We start from the raw sequence: 19242 nt of genomic DNA, 5'->3' as shown, positions 1-19242 counted from the left end.
AAAACACTTCTGAATAGCAACATGGCTCAAGTCAGAGAAAAAGAAAGAAAAACACTTGATTTTTCATTCCTGTTCTTATTCAGTTACTGACTTCTTTATGCTTTCGCATATGTGTGTGAGATAAAGATGGTGGCTACCAAACAGATTTTTATCACTGACCATTTGCATTTACTGATAAATGAAAATATTAAAGTATACAATATATATTTCTTTCTAATAATTTCCTAGAAGAACATTTTGGTTTTAAACAGCATCTCCATTTTAACTTGGGAGTAGTAAGGAACAGATGAACATTAAATTGTGCTTCTCATCACTGAAGTTCATTTAAAATAGCTGTATCACCGACTCTCTTGATTTTCCAACTCCAACCCATTTTACTGGCGAGGGAGAGAAGGGGAGAGAAACGACTATTAGAACACTGACTGGGAGTAAACAGTATAATTAATTAATTTTAATATTTTTCATTTTTCGATACAAAATCACCAACAAACTCCACACCTGAAACAATGTGCTGAAAAAGTGTCTCTGTTAAATAGTTTCTCCTGCTGTATCACTAACACACAGTATACTGGAGGTTTGAAAGCATGGAGTAATTATGCCATAAACACAAAGCATTGCAGTTTGAAGGCCTAACAGAAGGGTGAGGCACTTCAGTTGCATGTTCAGCTGTCATTATCTGGGGTGATGGGGTGTCTAGCTAAACCCATGCAATCTACAGCAAGAATTCTGTCAGACTTTATAGTTGTCTTGATGTGGACATGAAAACCATGAGACACAAACACCATAGCATGGTTAAATATGTAGGTTGTCACTTTATTTTAAAATGATTACACAGATGAGGTAATCATTCCAACTATCTGGCAGGGTTCATCCAGTGAAGCTCTCCACTGGCACCAATGTCCTTGGGTACTACAAATGTGAGGGTCGGTGTGAAGGCCATGCCCTCTCTACACTCTAAAGGCTGCCAAGGGACCCTGACTGGAAGTTAGCATCCCAAACACACTCGCCTCCTCCACGTCAGAGGTAGAAGATGTAAGATGAGCAGGGAGCTACATCTGCATGAGACATGGAGACATATCTGCTCACCATGCATTGCTGCTCCCAGGACCATATCCAGGCAGCCCACTGAGTTACAGGGACCTCCATGAAACACCTTCTAACCTACTCCTCAACTGCACTGGAATATGCCAAAGTTGTGACAAGTAATTGACAGTCACCAAATCCAACCTCCTGGGTGTTGGCTGGAAGGTGAAAACCCATATGGTAATTTGCCACTTTTGACATATGGGGAAAAATCCTTTCAGACCCCAAAACTAGGGATCAGTCTAATCCTGGAGTCAAAGGAGATCTGTCAACTATATCAAGGGAGGAAATGGTAGGGCTGAAATAGGTAGCCCAAGATAGCTACTTGGCTAGGCAGGAGATGGTAGCAAACTGCCTCCCGCTCCAGCTCCTGCAGGCAGGAGCCAATCCCATGGTCCCATTACCACCCCCACCACCATTAACAGCAGCAGTGGGTGGGACAATCTCCAATACCTGACTCAATATGTGATACCCTTCCCCCTTCACACATACACCCTGAAGCACAAAGAAGGGGGTTGGAGGAAAGGGAAAGAAAAAAGCAACATCCCCCCGACACATAAGACAAGTGGGAGGAAGGGGGAGGCAGAGAGAGAGAACATACAGCATGCTGCCTTAGTTGCTCCTGGTTGAGTTCTCCCACCTGCTCTGCACTCTGGTGTCTCCACTGCTTCGGGCTCCATCAAAGACCTATACTGGCTAGCAGGCTGAGTATTCATTCACAGCCTCATGTACATGTCATGGCCTCTCCATGAGCACAGTGAAGAGACATTTACCTGGCACTCCAACGTGGTTTTCCACACATCGAATATAATTCTGTGCCTTGGGTGGGAGATCCTCCCATTTCCTCGCCCCGGTCGTGTCAGTCTTCCACCCAGGCATTGTTTCATACTCTACTTCCACCTTCTGCAGTATCTCCTGATTAGCTGCGAAATCACAGTTAGCAACAAGAAAGACTACAATAGCTTCACTTTAAAAGATATCTAAAAAATCTTGAGCAGGAAAATTTTAACTAAATGTTTAAAAAATTTTTAAAAATGACTTATGAAAAAGGAACATTTATAATGCTGAGCCATCAGTTCACTCTATTTACTAGTACTGTTGTTGACTGTATATCCAAAGATAAACAGAGAGCACATCTACACTACAAACGTAAGTCGACCCACGTTAGATCGACTTACAGCCATAATAGTAATTACTGCGGTGGCTGATGTCCACACTACCCTCCTTCTGTCGACGGTGTGTGTCCTCACCAGGAGTGCTTCCACCGACTGAAGAGGGGCAGTGTGGGGTGCTGAGAGCCAGGGCACTCAGCTCTGCGCAGCTCCCCGCCAGCTGCCTCCCGGACTTCTCGCCTCCCCGCTCTCAGCCGGGAGCAACGCCCAGGGCTTATCACCTCCAGCAGAGATATCAGCACCCAGAGTCAGGTTGGCTGGTGTGCTCCCAGCGGGGATCTGGGACCGGGGGGGAGGGGGCGGGCCGCAAGTCTCCCAGTGGGGAGCCTGGGCAGCAGCCCAAGCCAGAAACCTGGGTGGCTGCCTGGCTTGGAACGAAGACCTGGCAGCAGCCCGGCTGGAGACAGCTAACAGCTGATGTAAGGAACGCAGTGTATACACAGACACTGCATCCCCTAACTAGACCAACATAAGCCCTACGCCTCTCGTGGAGGTGGAGTGATTATGTCGGTGTAGTACAACGATGTAAGAAGCAAGGCTGTAGTGTAAACACTGACATAGTTAGCAGCTTATGTCAACCTAGCTCTGTAGTGTAGACCAAGCTTCAGTCCTACAGAGGAAGACAATTCTGATTAAAAGGATCCAGTTTGTTTGGTTTCATTTCCTCAGTACCCTGTGATGCTATATATAGAGCTATACTAATGAGACACTATTTCTAAGAAGATAAGGAAACAATTATTTTAGGCCTTATCTACAGAAGCTTTTTTTTTTTTTATCAGTTCAACTGTAGAAGTGGTAGCAAAAATGGGAGCCAGCACATTAAGCGGTGTCTCATCTCTAGGACAGAGTAAAATGCTGACAGCTGCAGGCAGCCCCTTCCACACAGAACTCTCACCATCGCTACCACCCATGGAGCTGAACTATTTGAAATGGTGGGAAATTTTTGACCCAAAGGTCTACCACTGGCAAAGCCTTAGACCACTGTGGTTTGGTCAGTGGACTGTTCCATGACTGCTCAGTGTAGGCAAGCAGTCAGAGCAGTCAGGGACTCTGCATAAGTTAGGGAGACCCTGTGTTGTTTCATTAGGTCTAGGCTGTTTAGTTTGGGAACTAGAGAGCCAGGGGGAGCTGCAGGGTCACTTTGTGCAACAGTCTGAGTAAAAATAGCAAGTTTGTACTGACTACAAGTGAGTCTTGTCTCTTCCGAGGAGTGACATCAGCAGGGCATGGGAACAGCAACCACTCTTGGGAGAAAAGAGTCTACTTACTGTAGCCATTCTAATCAACTTAGGAGTTAAACTGAAAGCCTCCAGAGGGAGCCCTCCAGCTTAAAATGCAATGGGAGTTGAGCATCTAACTCCCTTAGGCTGCCTTGAAATCCCTAGCCAAGGATACTTTGGCACAATGCAGGGCCTTGGAGAGGGAGGAGTAAAAGTGAAAAAATAGGAGGGATCCTCAGGCTTAGAGAACACCATTTGGGTATGAAAATCAGAGCATGAAAAGCTACAAAGCATTACAAGGTAGGCTATCATTAGACCAGTAAGAGTCCTAACATCTGAAATCCCATGTCATTTTAAACAAAAGTCAAAAAAGTTTTAACATGTATTGAAATGGGAGGTATATTTTTATTAATTAAAATGCCACTATAATTAGCAGCCGTTGACACTCTGCAAAAAGAGCAAAGCTATTTGTGTCCAAGTCTCAGCTTTTACAACATAACAGTACTCCCTTTACTTTTCCTTTGCAAAGCATGATTTCATTGACTTATTCCTGAGGCTGCAGCAATCATTCATCAAAGATTAAAATGTAACAAACAGACAACCCTCCCCCACAAAAAAACAAAAACAACCCACCCAATATCAGTGTATATACACAGCCTGATTCTCCATTGTCCTATACCTTGGAGTCATTTACACCTGTACAAAGTGACTGTAAAACTATACTATTCTGATTTGGTGGGAGTATTTTACGCCACTTTGCTTTAGTGTAAATTCTTACAAAGTGCTGGGCAACAGAGAATCAGGTCTGGCTTTTAAGTACAAAATACTTAACAGAAAAGAGAGAGAAAAAGTGATCACCAAGGCTTTTTTTAAAAAAAACATACCTGGAAAATATGGAATTCTTTTTCCAGCCAGTTTGTAAGCAACACTGATTTTAATCTCATCAAGGACATCCAGAATATCCAGTTTTGTTAATGCCAGACTGTCCAGAAAAACATTGGATAAAGTTACACATAAATTGAATCCTTCTATCATCGTCTTCTTTAATCCCTTCCACCTGCTTTTTCTACTCTTGTACTCATAGACCAAGCTCAGCCAACCCAGTATAAAGGAAAATTCAGACATATTTAAATTATGAACGTTGTTAATTGAATTCATGCCTCTGTGATGACCAAATTACTGCACTTTACTTCCACACATTTGCCTGCTCATATAGGTGAACAACAGTGTGTTCAATCACATCCTTTAAATGTAATTATCACTGAAAAGTGATTATGTGAAATGCCACTTTTAATTATCAGGCCTGGTCACTGTATTTAGATGCACATCTTCTTACCTTAGTGGTACTACTGTTTACTCGCGTTATCCTTGGAGAACTAACAAGGCTAAGAGAGAAAGAGGTGAGTTCTATTTTTCCTTCTGCATCAACAGAATTGTTTAATAAGTTCCAGTTACAGGGCCAAGCACTTACCCCTGTGTAAACCCACTGATGGCATAATTTGGCCTACAGAACCTTTATTCCCAATGATGATATGCAGTCGGGAAAGATCTCAGCTTGACTTTCAGATCCCTAGGTGAGTTAGTTTATTTAATTAACAGCCTGGCTATCTTTTACCGAACACATTTCATGTAGAAGTCATAAAGGGATAAATAGTGGAATCTTAAGATGCCATTTTTGCAGAGTCACTTTTCAAAGTAGAACTGCATTTGAAAATAGTAGCCAAATATCTCTAAAAACAACATGTCTGTTCCTCAGTGGGTATCTATCGGTGTAGCGCCACTGATATTTGCATCAATCATCTAAGTATCTAGCCAGACATATGCAAGTTTTCAATGTTAGACTGACTTTGGGTGGATGAAAGAGTCATTTAAAATTTGGAAAGAGACGCACAGGGCTGCTGTTCTTTGCCTCATTCATGGCATATACCAGTAGTTCCAAGTTCTCAGTCAGGAATACACAGCGGTCTTCCACGTGGTACATCAACTCATCTAGATTTCTGCCTAGTTTTACAACAGGCTATGTAAAAAGCACTAGTGCAGTAAGTACAAACTAAAATGTCATACAATGACTTGTTTATACTGCTTTATATGCTATGAAATATAAGTACAATATTTATATTCCAATTGAGTTATTTTATAATTATATGGTAAAAAAGGAGAAAGTAAGTAATTTTTCGGTAACGGTGTGCTGTGATACTAACGTATTTTTATGTCTGATTTTATAAGCAAGTAGTTTTTAAATGAGGTGAAACTTGGGGTCTGCAAGACAAATCAGATTCCTGAAAAGGGTACAGTTGTCTGGATAGGTTAAGAGCCACTGGCATATACCTCCCATTGTTGCTTAGGTGTCATGAGCCCAAATCATCAGAAGTATTTAGGCTCCTTGCTTTCACTGAAATCAATGGAAATTAGAAGTCTAAATTCCTTTGAGGATCTGGGTCAAAGTCCCTAGGATTATCAGATTTGCTGATGGGGAAAACAGTAATTACATGTAACTGAAAAGAAAACAGAATATAGCTCTTTAATGTCACTTCCACAAAGAATGGAGCTGCATAGGTGAAAACAACATAGGGCCTTGGGTAAACACTAATTTTACAAAATGTTCAGATAACTTACTGCAGAAAGATTGTTTCATATTTGTTTCATGACTGATAAAAATCTATATTGTCACACCCTTAGAGACATAGTAAAGCTGACCTAAGCCCCAGTATAGGCACCGCTAGGTCAAAAGAAGAATTCTTCTGTTGACATAGCTACTGCCTCTTGGGGGGGGGGCAAAGGGGGGGATTTACTACAGCAATGGAAGAATGACTTTTGTAATTGTAGCAAGTGTCTACACTACAGCAGCATAGCTGTAGCTGTCTGGTATGATATGAATGGGTCGTTAAGGCAGCGGTTCCCAAACTGGGTCATGACCCCAAATGGAGTTGCATCATCAGCAGATGGGGTTGCAGTGATTCCTAGTGTAAGGAGCATGCCATTTTGCTCTTCCAAATGGCATCATCCATGCTGTCTGGGGTCTCAGCAGGAAATACTTCATTAAAATGGGGTTGTGCCAGCAAAAAGTTTGGGAAGTCCTGCATTAAGGACTGGCTGGGACCAACCCATATCAATGGAAGGCCCAACAGAGAGAATGGAAACCCCAAGGACTGAACAACTGACACTTAACAGGAGGCTCCCATCTTGACTGGTTGGAGCACATATGAACTCAGAAGGAAGACAATGCAGGGTGGTGACCAGAGGGGGTGATAAGAACTGGGCTTACATTGAGATTCAGAGCTCCTACCTGGGACCCAGGCTACGTCTACACTACAGCAGCTGTGCCGCTGTCAGGTCTCCCACGTAGCCGCTCTATGCCAATGGGAGAGAGCTCTCCCATCGGCATAATTAAAGCACCCCAAGGAGCAGGGGTAGCTATGTCCACACCGAGCTTCTGTCAGTGAAACTTATGTCGGTCAGGGGGTGTTTTTTTCGCACCCCTGACTAATAAAAGTGCTAGTGTAGATGTAGCCTAAGAAACAGGGACAGAGATAGGGAAAGGAAACAGAGATGGTTCCTATAGTTGTATGGCTCAAGAGGGAGCCCTGGAATTGGCCAGTATGAACTATGCCTTAACATTTGCTTCTCTGTGCAAACCTCAGGACTTCCCAACACTGTGTTCCAGTTCACTAACAAACCCTACTCTGTTTTGAAAATGCTACCTGGTGACACTGCAAATTCTCATGGAGGTGCATTGATCTCTGAAGATGGTGCAAGTCCCTGAACAGGAGTCTCTCTGAGTTGGGCTCAATGGGCAGAGCTCTCAGTTAGAAGAGGGCTGCAGCCCAGAGGTTCTGTCTCGGAGATGCGGAGTCTGCATGGCCTGCCCTTAAGGAAAAGTGGGACCTTTGGGGGCCCACTCCAAGGGACTGTTTGAAAGCTGGGACATTGCACAGTTCCATAGGCGCTGACTTCCCTGCTTTCCCCTGGGTGCTCGACTCCCCATCTGCTGCCGGACCTGCCCCCACTCCACCCCTTCCATGAGGCCTCACCCCCAGCCTACCTCTTCCCACCCCTGCCCCACCCCCATTCCAATCCCTTACCCAAAGTCCCTGCCCCAACTCTGCCCCCTCCCTGCCCCTATTCCAACTCCTTTCCCAAATCCCTGCCCCAGCCCCAACTCTTCCCCACCTCCTCCCCTAAGCACGGCATGTTCCCGCTCCTCCCCCTCCTTACCAGAGCCTGCTAACACCACCAAACAGCCAGGCGGGAAGTGTTGGGAGGTAGGTGGAAGAGTGGGGATGCAGCGCGCTCAGTGGGGGAGGAGGAGGTGGGGCGGAGGGTGAGAGGAGCTTGGCTGCCAGTGGGTGCAGAACATCCACTAATTTTTCCCCATGGGTGCTCCGGCTCCGGCCCCGGAGCACCCACGGAGTCGGCGCCTATGCACAGATCCTGTGGCTCTTTGCCAGGCACTCTAACTGACCAACCAATGTTTACTGGATTCAATGGGAGTCTTTCTGAATGCACGAGGTAAAGAATGACAGACTGAACAACTGCTGCAGCAAACTCTGATACACTGATACATTCAACATCAGTCATTTGGTGCAGAACAAAGTAGAGTATTGTATCAGAATGTCATTATATCACACAAAGCGTCTAGCTCTCAGAATAAACATATTCGCATTGCATGGGCATTTAGGTAGCAGTCTGAGATTATTTTCCCTATGACAATATTCTATTGCATTATTGCTTAAAATGTAACACCTAACTGCATTGATATTGATGTTACCTACATATTTTATTCTGTGGAGAACAAAATTATCAGTTCCAAATGTAGCGCAAAATCTGTGATGCTTACGCAGTGAATCCATTGATCATGTGAGCGTATCTCAAAATGACAAGGTCCAACCAGCCACAGCGCCTTTTTCTGCCTGTGGTTACTCCCCATTCATGGCCTCGGGACTGCAAGATGTCTCCAATTTCCTACAGGAAGATAAAGAGACACGGGTGGTGTTTCAACAACAGAGGTAACAAACCTCAGCCTGTCAAATCAATTTTTTTTTAAGTAAAGCTTAGTTCTCTTTAAAGGGGACTTCAGTTGAAGCTAATGCCCCTATCCACAGAAACTGGTACAGCACGGCATCAACAGTATGACTTTTCCCACAATATGCCTCAATATGCTTCAGTGTGACTGGTTCTTATTTTGGAGGAGCCCCTATCCCCCTTCATATAATGAGAAAATCTTCTTAGCAATTCAGCCCCTGATTTCTCTGTTAAGAGTTTGTTATTTCTTTGCACTCCCTCATCAGTATTTCTGTTTCCATCTGGTGGTTTTGGGGAGGAGGTGTGCCGTTTTTGTCTTTGACCGTAAGCTCTTTGGGGCAGTAACGATCTTTTTGTTCTGTATTTCACATAGCCTAGCACAATGGGGTCCTGGTCCATGACTGCGGCTCCTGGGCATTATGATAATACAAAATAATCAATATTAATAAAAAGTGTCATTATAATAATACAATTAACTAAAAGTGTGAGCTAGTGCCCATTGGCACGGCAATTTTTGTTATGTGAACAAAAAGAAGAGGAAAAACCTTCCCATGAGGAACTGAACCAGATCACCAATTGAAAGCTTGTCTCTCTCACCAACCCAATAAAAGCTATTACCTCACCCACCTTGTCTCGCTAATATTCTGGGAGCAACCCGGCTACAACAACACAGCATGCAACAATGGAAGAAATTTATATCTGTCATTTGTTATGACAGGTACAGAGATTGTAATAGAATGTCATCACATCAGTGTTGTCTGCTTTGACAATAAACATCTCAGGCTGCCATCAGCTGAGTTACACTAGGGATGAATATGGTCCCTTGACATTGCCTTGGCATTTATGTGTCAGCAGGAGATCATTATCCTGTTACAACATTCTATCCCATTGACCTTATTTCTCGGTTACTGTAATGTAATGGGTTTCAGAGTGGTAGCCATGTTAGTCTGTATCAGCAAAAAGAATGAGGAGTCCTTGTGGCACCTTAGAGACTAATACATTTGTTAGTCTCTAAGGTGCCACAAGTACTCCCTGTTCTTTCTGTAATGTAATGTTAAACCTACGTTTATCTGCTCAGTGGGAAAGGCTCCAATTCCCACTCTAGTAGTGTATGCCTTCACCACACCATATACTTCGCCAATGTTCTGAGGAGGAACACCAAGTCCAGTGCATACACCACCCACGGTACAGTTTGATGATGTCACAAATGGGTACGTGCCTGCCAAAAAACAAAACAAAACAGCACAACCTTGTTTCAGTGGTGATGGAAAACAAAGGCTGCCCTTCCTTGTATTAATCAAAGATGGGCTTGCATTTGTAACTTCACTTGGTTACCACAGTGGCTAAGGTGGATTGACACTACAGGAGAAGCTCTCACCACAGGAGGTGAGAGGGAGGGAGAAGTACTGTTTACCCAAGTCAAGGTGAGGAGAGGTAGCAGTTTAGCAGAGGAAGCTGAGCTCTGCTCCTCTAATACTCCCACTTGCTGATCAGACTATCTTCAGTTGTATAATTTTTTTCTCTAAAGTCTCATCAGAAATTTAAAGGTGACTTCATTCAAATTAAGATAACTTTATTGACTTGTGCTTCCATGTCTTATATGGGGGCTTTCAGAGTGCCCAAAATGTTACCTCTGCCAAATTAAGAAAACCACAGTACTTTCACAGTGAAATTTATCCTGATGCAGAAGGCTCACACAAAGTCATATGCATACATCTCTTGCATCCCATTTAAGACTGGCTGTCAAGATGACATTCAAAGCCAAGCCTAGGGGCTGCAATGCGGGATTGCTGGGGAAGCAGCTGCATGTGTCTACATCAGCCCCCTCAGTCTGGCCTGTAAAGCCACAAAAGAGCAGGGACTGTATAGCCACATTCATGTACATCAGACAGTCCTAGTAACCTATACAACTGGCAGAGGGCTTCAGCTTCTTTCCCAGTCTACAGGATGCTGTTCAACTGCCTTACACCTTGGATTTCACCTCCCTGCTGTTCTGCACTTCACCCTCATGGAGCCCAAGTACTCAGAGGCTTTATGTGGATGCAGTGGATATCAATCTTACAGCATAACAGAAGCATAGAGTATTGTACAGGCTGCCTGCACTGGGATGAATTTCATTCCCAGTGAACATGAATTATTCTCAACAGCATTTTAGTGAAACCTCTGTGTGTGTGCGTGCACACACATGCAAAACTGCCATTGACTGAAATGGGGGCCAGGATTTCACCTCTAGCCTCTTAAGAAAACTCCTGTTACTGGTGCACTGCCTGAGTAACCATGCTATCCACCTGGCAGATCAGCATATGTCAAGGGAAGGATAATTTTTTGTTGCTGCCTGACCATTGTACTGATCACCCCAAATCCTCTCTATACTGGGGTACCAGAAACCCCTCAGAGTACAGTTCCACAGTACAAGGTAAGCAGTAACCCCTGTGCAAGCTTGAAGAGGCGGGAAGGTTTGCCTAATGCCTGGTATGTATCCTCCTCATTGCATGCAGATCTCTGTGCACCAACAGGGCAGAAAATCTCACTTGGAATCTTCTACTTCCAGCCATAGAGCACAAAACATAAAAGATGAAAAGAGGACATGGCCATCTGCAGTCCACACATACAATATTGCTACATTAAAAAGACTTAGGATTCTGTCACCCAATGGATTGCCAAATATACAGAACTATAACAGTATCTGACCTATGAAGAAAGGTTAAAAACTGGGCATGTTTAGTCTTGAGAAAAGACAACTAAAGAGGGACCTGATAACAGTCTTTAAATACATTAAGGGCTGTTATAAAGAAGACAGTGATCAGTTGTTCTCCATGTCCACTGCAGGTAGGAGGAGGAGGAATGGCTTAATCTGCAGCAAGGGAGATTTAGGTTAGATATTAGGAAAAACTTTCTAACTCTAAGGGTATTTAGGCTTTGAAATAGTCTTCCATGGGAGGTTATGGAATCACCATCAGTGGAGGTTTTTAAGAAGATGCTGGACAAACCTAAGATGGAGAATATCTTATTGCCCTTATATAAATCCATGGTACGCCCACATCTTGAATACTGCATACAGATGTGGTCTCCTCATCTCAAAAAGATATACTTGCATTAGAAAAAGTTCAGAGAAGGGCAACTAAAATGATTAGGGATTTGGAATGGGTCCCATATGAGGAGAGATTAAAGAGAGTAGGACTTTTCAGCTTGGAAAAGAGGAGACTAGGGGGATATGACAGAGGTATATAAAATCATGAGTAGTGTGGAGACAGTAAATAAGAAAAAGCTATTTACTTGTTCCCATAATATAAGAACAAGGGGCCACCAATTGAAATTAATGGGCAGCAGGTTTAAAACAAATAAAAGGAAGTTCTTCTTCACACAACGCACAGTTAACTTGTGGAACTCCTTACCTGAGAAGGTTGTGAAGGCTAGGACAGTAACAGGGTTTAAAAGAGAACTAGATAAATTCATGGAGGTTAAGTCCATTAATGGCTATTAGCCAGGATGGGTAAGGAATGGTGTCCCTAGCCTCTGTTTGTCAGAGGGTAGGTCCATACTTACCCGCCGGGTCGACGCGGAGAGTTCGACTTCTCGGAGTTCGAACTATCGCGTCTGACGCGATAGTTCGAACTCCGAACGCGCTCCCGTCGACTCCGGAACTCCACCACCGTGAACGGCGGTGGCGGAGTCGACGGGGGAGCCGTGGAGTTCGATCCCGCGGCATCTGGACAGGTAGGAAATTCGAACTAAGGTAGTTCGACTTCAGCTACGCTATTCGCTACGTACGTATGTATAGCTACGCTATACATTCAGCTATTCGCGTAGCTGAAGTCGCGTACCTTAGTTCGACACCCCCCTCCGCCCCCCGTAGTGTAGACCAGGCCAGAGAGTGGAGATGGATGGCAGGAGAGAGATCACTTGATCATTACCTGTTAGATTCACTCCCTCTGGGATACCTGGCATTGGTTACTGCCAGTAGACAGGATATTGGGCTTGATGGACCTTTGGTCTGACCCAATATGGCCATTCTTATGTTCTTAACCGGTCAGGAATGGTCTAGATTTACTTGGTCCTGCCTTAGTGCAGGGGTCTCTAGTTCATGACTTCTTGAGGTCCTTTCCAGCCCTACATTTCCATGATTCGATAGTCTGAAGACAAACCATCACTGCAGTCAGTTAGGTCAACCTGCAGCTCCTCTAGTTGTCACAGGTTTAATCATGCAGTCACCACACCAGATTAAAGGTTAGGTTTTGGAAGTATCATTATATGTGGCTCCCTCATACATGGTATTTGACAGTTGTGAAGACTACTCTCTCCAGTTGTCTTCTCAGCAGGACATGCATTTTGAAGGGATGATATCAGATACATTTTTTCCGGGTTTCTACACATCTTCTTGCTGAGAGGTGAATCCCTTGACATTTCAGAATACCAGAGTAAGAAACATGGGTGTTTTTTCCTGTGCTCAGGCATGAGACTGAAGGAGCCAGATTTGTACCCATTGCCAAGTATCCAACTCAGATTTCATAGCCCGGAGAATGATATTCTCCAGGGAGTGCCATTTTATGTTCCTCATTGCTAAAGCTTACTTTGTCACGTTTCTACTAATGGAAATATAGGTGATTATACACATAGGTAGATCTCGCCTTGTTAGCTGTAGTGCACCAATCTTTTGTCCTTCAAGGTAGAGTCATAGGACTGGAAGGGACCTTGGAGGTCTTCTAGTCCTATCCTCAACACTGGACTAAGTATTATCTAGATCATCCCGTAGAAGATATTTGTCTAACCCGCTTTTAAAACCTCCAATAATGGAGATTCCACAACCTCCCTAGGCAATTTATTCCAGTGCTAACTGCCCTGACAATTAGGAAGTTTTTCCTAATATCCAACCTAAACCTCCCTTGCTGCAGTTTAATCCCGTTGCTTCTTGTCCTGTTCTCAGAGGTTAACGAGAACAATTTTTCTCCCTCCTCTTGTAACAACCTTTTATGTATTTGAAAACTGTTATCATGTCCCCGCTCCATCTTCTCTTCTCCAGACTAAAGAAACCCATTTTTTTCATGTTTCCTCATAGGTCATGTTTTCTAGACCTTTAATCATTTTTACTGCTCTCCTCTGGACTTTCTCCAATTTGTCCATGTCTTTCCTGAAATATGGTGCCCAGAACTGAACACATTACTCCAGTTGGAGAACACTTCAATCTCCCTGGTCACTCGATTACAGACCTAAAATTCGCAATATTACAACAAAAAAACTTCAAAAACAGACTCCAACGAGAGACTGCTGAATTGGAATTAATTTGCAAAATGGACACCATTAAGTTAGGCTTAAATAAAGACTGGGAGTGGATGGGTCATTACACAAAGTAAAACTATTTCCCCAAGTTTATTTCCCCCTCCCCCCACTGTTCCTCACAACTTCTTGTCAACTGCTGCAAATGGACCATTTTGATTACCACTACAAAAAGTTTTTTTTCCCCCTCTCCTGCTGGTAATAGTTCACCTTAACTGATCACTCTCGTTTGAGTGTGTATGGTAACACCCATTGTTTCATGTTCTCTGTGTACATATATATATCTTCCTACTGTATTTTCCACTGCATGCATTCGATGAAATGAGCTGTAGCCCACGAAAGCTTATGCTCAAATAAATTTGTTAGTCACTAAGGTGCCACAAGTACTCTTGTTCTTTTTGCGGATACAGACTAAACACGGCTGCTACTCTGAAACCTGTCATTACTCCAGTTGAGACCTTATCAGCATGAGTAGAGTGAAAGAATCACTTCTAGGGTCTTGCTTGTCACACTCCTGCTAATACATCCCAGAATGATGTTTGCTATTTTTGCAACAGTGTTGCACTGTTGACTCATATTTACCTTGTAATCCACTATAACCCCCAGATCCCTTTCCACAATACTTCTTCCTAGACAGCCATTTCCCATTTTGTATGTGTACAACTGATTATTCCTTCTTTACTGGAGTACCTTGCATTTGTCCTTATTGAATTTTATCCTCTTTACTTCAGACCATTTCTCCAGTTTCTCCAGATCATTTTGAATTTCAATCCTATCCTCCAAAGAACTTGCAACCCATCCCAGCTTGGTATCATCCACAAACTTTATAAGTGTACTCTCTAAATTATTGATGAAGATATTGAACATAACCGGACCCAAGACCGATCCCTGCAGGACCCCACCTAATATGCTCTTGCAGCTTGACTGTGAAGCACAGATAACTACTATCTGGGAAGGGTTTTCCAACCAGTTATGCACCCACCTTATAGTAGCTCCACCTAGGCTGTATTTCTCTAATTTGTTTATGAGACAGTCATGTTACCTAGGGTTACCTAGTGTTAAAAAGCAGCAAAGAGTCCTGTGGCACCTTATAGACTAACAGATGTATTGGAGCATAAGCTTTCGTGGGTGAATACCCACTTTGTGACGCATGTAATGGCAGGTACATTCCTCCTTCCTTAGAGGTTTTTATGGTCAGGCTTGACAAAGCCCTGGCTGGGATGATTTAATTGGGGATTGGTCCTGCTTTGAGCAGGGGGTTGGACTAGATGACCTCCTGAGGTCCCCTTTCAACCCTCTTCCAATAATCCCCAAATGATATAATAACAGAATTTTTTTTTCTGATTTCCTACTGTTAGCAAAGCTGATGCAAAGACAAATGAAAACTAGCCATCTCTCAGGAGTTAAACCTACTTTACAGGGTAACTTACCAAAGTCAATGTCAAGTAGTGCTGCATTGGCACCTTCAATAAGAATTTTCTTTGGGGAGCCATGAAGAGCTTCATACATAAAATAAACACCATCTCGGACCATTGGTCTTATTTTTTCAGCATACCCCTGAAAGTTTCAACATAAATGTACATTTCACCAAACAGTGCTGCCAGAATGAACAATATGATCAGCTATAAAAACTCACAAATAATTCTAACATGCCAATCTCAAAACTACATTTTACCTGGAAAACAAAACAATTAGTTATCATGCCATAAAAAAAAATCTGCACCTAGTCACTCACACAAAAAAAGACTATTAGAATGTTGTATACCATTTCTATATTGCACACCTCAGCAGCAATGAGGGACAGGGGGAGGGCAGGGATAGCTCAGTGGTTTGAGCATTGGCCTGCTAAACCCAGGGTTGTGAGTTCAATCCTTGACGGGGCCACTTAGGGATCTGGGGCAAAAATTGGTCCTGCTAGTGAAGGCAGGTGGCTGGACTCAATGACCTTTCAAGGTCCCTTCCAGTTCTAGGAGATTGGTATATCTCCTATTACAGCTACATCATATTGTAAATAGAACATAATCTAGCCATACTAATATATGGATGAGACAGAGATGCTCTGTTCAACACTAATTGCTAAAAATAGTTCTGCAATAGGCCTGGAAGTCTGCCCCATCATGGGCAGAAATATGAGAAAAGTTACTGCAAGTCTGTATTGCCCAGATCTCTTTAATAAAACACAATCATTTTATTGTGATACACGTTACATTAGAACAACAACTATGGTTTGAACATCTCTTTTTATTAGGACTTATTTTTAATATTCCTTATCTGAGAGCATTCTATTATAAAATATATTTTTTACTGTGATTCATCAGTTGTATGATGATGTATGTATGTATGTATTTCCTTGATATACTTTAATTTCTTATATCATTTTTGTAGTTTTACAATTGTTATTAATTTTTATAAGAAATAGTTCAGAGAGATTTTCAGCTGGATTTATATTTTAACATCTTTCTACCTCGGTTCTTTTTACATCTTTATATATGCAGGAGGTCAGACCAGATGATCACAGTGTTCCTTTGTGGCCTTAAAATCTATGACTATATGAATCTTCCCCAATATTAAATCTTTACCTTTAGTTTTTTCAGTTGCCCTTCTGTGTCTATTTCCAAAGTGGGAAACATTGACTTGTATTGGTGTGCCAGATTCTTGAACCTGCAAAACATAAAAAACTTGTATATGCAGAACTTGCACTGGTTTCCATTTTAAAAAATCTTTGGCAACAATTCAGTTTGCATCATAAAATAAGTATAGTAAAGGTTCTCCAGTGAAAACACATATGACTCACATATGAGTATAAACAACATCTATCCATGCCCTGAACATTTAAAGTGACTGGAAGCTGTGCACAACATAAGAAATATTTACTAAAGTTTCCCCCACACCTACTTCCTTAATTTTTTTTTATTTAAAGGATTTCCACAAAAACTCATACACACTAGTTTAAAAATGTCCCCTTATAAAGCCAACTTGTCATCCAAAATGTACCGTTCCTTGATGGACTATTTTAGAAGTATTAATAATTATACCTTGAAGAAAATTCATCAAAGTCTGAAAGGAGGTCACAAATACGAAGGCCTGTTCGTGCAGCTTTGGAAGAATATGTTGGTCCAATTCCTTTCTTTGTAGTACCAATACTAATTAAATAAAGAAAAGAGTATGTCTAGTGTGTATATAAAAATATGTTTTATGCTAGTGAATTTTATCAAAACTTTTCATTATACTACATATTAGGGAACTGTTCCAAAATGGAGATGAATATTTTATGAATAAAGCTCTAACTTTTTATTATTACAGTACACACGCATAATTATTGCTACTATGCACTGTGTGCAGAACAGGCCTCAATCCTTGGGTCTGGCTCAGCTCAGCTAAGAACCCCCAGGATCGGAGGGGTGTGTGTGTGTGTGTGTAATAAAGGTGTTGGTATATAATTACTTTTTTCCCTCTTGTGCTTGACGCTGTACTTCTTGAAGTCCATCAACTGCCTGGTGAAAGTCGAACACTGCACAGCAAAGGAAAACCACAGGAACAAGATGAGGCACCCAAGGAGAAAAACATTTAAAAAACAAAACAAAATGCACAGGTATTTACAATTTAAATGCTAAGTGCAAAAGCCTTTGTGATTGTTGAATGCGCACTGTTCTCACATGAAGTATTACAGAATATTATGAAAACAATAGTACAGAACTACACATTAGAAACTATAAATTCTATTAATATCTTACTGGTAAAGTTTATTCATTCCCTATAGCATGGGAAGAAACAATATTAGATACAAATACATGATTCCTTTTCAAGGTAAAATAGCAGTTTTGAATGCATGTGTTGGGCCTAGCATTTGCGTTTCCTATCAGTCCTTTCTATGCTTTAATCTTCACTTTGATGAATACTTACCAATGTGTGCTCTATCTGATATGATGAGTCTTTTCTCCCAATCCTTTAAACCTGTCAACAGATATAGATTAATATTCTGCTGATGTTGTCAGATTTGGGCATTTTCTTTTAGTTTTCCTGTATCTTTCTTCTAATTATTAAATGTATTGCAAATCCAGATGTATAGTTTACTTTAAATGGAGTAGAAGTCACCTTGGTTAAGACATAGCTGGCTATGTTACCATTTTCTATTAATCAACTGTTTTCATGTCAACTGTTTTCAACAGGACAATACTTTCTGATTTTGGTATGGACAAAGGTATCAGGTATTCTTCACAATCCCATTATACTGTAACACACATTCAATTTTTGTTATAAATTAAGTCAAAAGCTATTAACTGTGTTGTTAATGATGATACTTTAATTTTTTTTCCAAAGTGCTGCCTGTTTATGAAAAAAAGCTTTAACCAATTTTTTTAATTGTATCCACAATTTGTTCCCACCAAAGCACAGAATTTGCAAGTACAAACATTTCTGCACAGAAGCTGGGACACAGAAATCCTGGCCCTATTGAAGTCAATGGGATTTTTGCCACTGACTTCAGTGGAACCAGGATTTCATTTTATCTTTTGTTGCAACAAATAACTGCACCCATAAAATTCAGAGACTGTTCTTTAAAACTTGTCCCTAAGACACTTACATACTGTATTTTGTCAGGGCTGCTCTCTAAATGATTTTAAATCTGGAAAATTGCTATAAAGAATATTTATGGCAAGTGGTCAAAATCTGGGTCTGAAATATACTTTGTTTTAGCTACCATTATAAAAATATGTTTACAAAGTTAGTTGACACAAACCTTTCTTTTCATTTTTTTCAGCTTCTTCAAACAAGCCTGGTAAATGTATAACCACACCATTACCTTTGGGAAAACACAAAGATTTATTTTTAAAAGCAGGAGATAAAATATACATCCTTCAAAATGATTCATGTAAACACCATATTTTGTACTGAAAAAATCTTAGTAAAACTTCTCTAGGACTGAAGACTACCCTGTGCTCATCATTAACTGGTTTTAAGAACCATTGGAGCTAAATTCACATTTGGTATAAACAGGTGCTAAGTCCACTAAAGTCAATAGAATTGTACCTGCTTACATCAGATCTGAATTTGAGGTCTGATTCAAAGCCAACTGAAGGCAATGGAGTCTTTCCATTGATTGAAATGGCTTTTGGACCTCAATTCCTCCTTGGTTTAAGCTCAAAGAAGTCAGTGGACTTACACCAGGGACATATATGGCTGATATTATTTAAGTCTTCATCTATCAAATGCATTTGGGAATGGGCAACAGGGATGGATCACTTGATGATTACCTGTTCTGTTCATTCCCTCTGGGGCACCTGGCATTGGCAACTGTCAGAAGACAGGATACTGGGCTAGGTGGACCTTTGGTCTGACCCAATATGGCCGTTCTTATGGTCTTATATCTTTACACTGAGCTCAAAATAGCTACTGTGATACATGAGCAATGTCTTTTTCCTATAAAGCTGGAAATTAAGCTCCATAAACAATACAGTGTGTACTGGAGATGA

General features: G+C 41.7%; 1 protein-coding gene across 1 annotated transcript in view; it reads right to left on the bottom strand.

Moving 5' to 3' along the window:
- Positions 1 to 114: 114 nt before the first annotated feature.
- The window catches only part of LOC120402197 (adenylosuccinate synthetase isozyme 1 A), a 30699-nt gene continuing 11571 nt past the window's right edge, over positions 115 to 19242 (bottom strand). The window contains exons 3-13 of the mRNA XM_039532643.1: positions 18510 to 18572; positions 17675 to 17725; positions 17216 to 17282; positions 16807 to 16914; positions 16351 to 16432; positions 15202 to 15328; positions 9562 to 9716; positions 8313 to 8437; positions 4360 to 4457; positions 1857 to 2006; positions 115 to 377 (exon numbers count right to left, since the gene is read on the bottom strand). Coding sequence (XP_039388577.1) covers positions 325 to 377; positions 1857 to 2006; positions 4360 to 4457; positions 8313 to 8437; positions 9562 to 9716; positions 15202 to 15328; positions 16351 to 16432; positions 16807 to 16914; positions 17216 to 17282; positions 17675 to 17725; positions 18510 to 18572 — 1079 coding nt within the window. The 3' untranslated portion in view covers positions 115 to 324. The remainder of the gene's footprint in view (positions 378 to 1856; positions 2007 to 4359; positions 4458 to 8312; positions 8438 to 9561; positions 9717 to 15201; positions 15329 to 16350; positions 16433 to 16806; positions 16915 to 17215; positions 17283 to 17674; positions 17726 to 18509; positions 18573 to 19242) is intronic.

Source organism: Mauremys reevesii, linkage group 3, assembly GCF_016161935.1.
Source record: "Mauremys reevesii isolate NIE-2019 linkage group 3, ASM1616193v1, whole genome shotgun sequence".
Classification (NCBI taxonomy): domain Eukaryota; kingdom Metazoa; phylum Chordata; order Testudines; family Geoemydidae; genus Mauremys; species Mauremys reevesii.
This window is presented reverse-complemented; position numbering and strand designations above follow the sequence as displayed.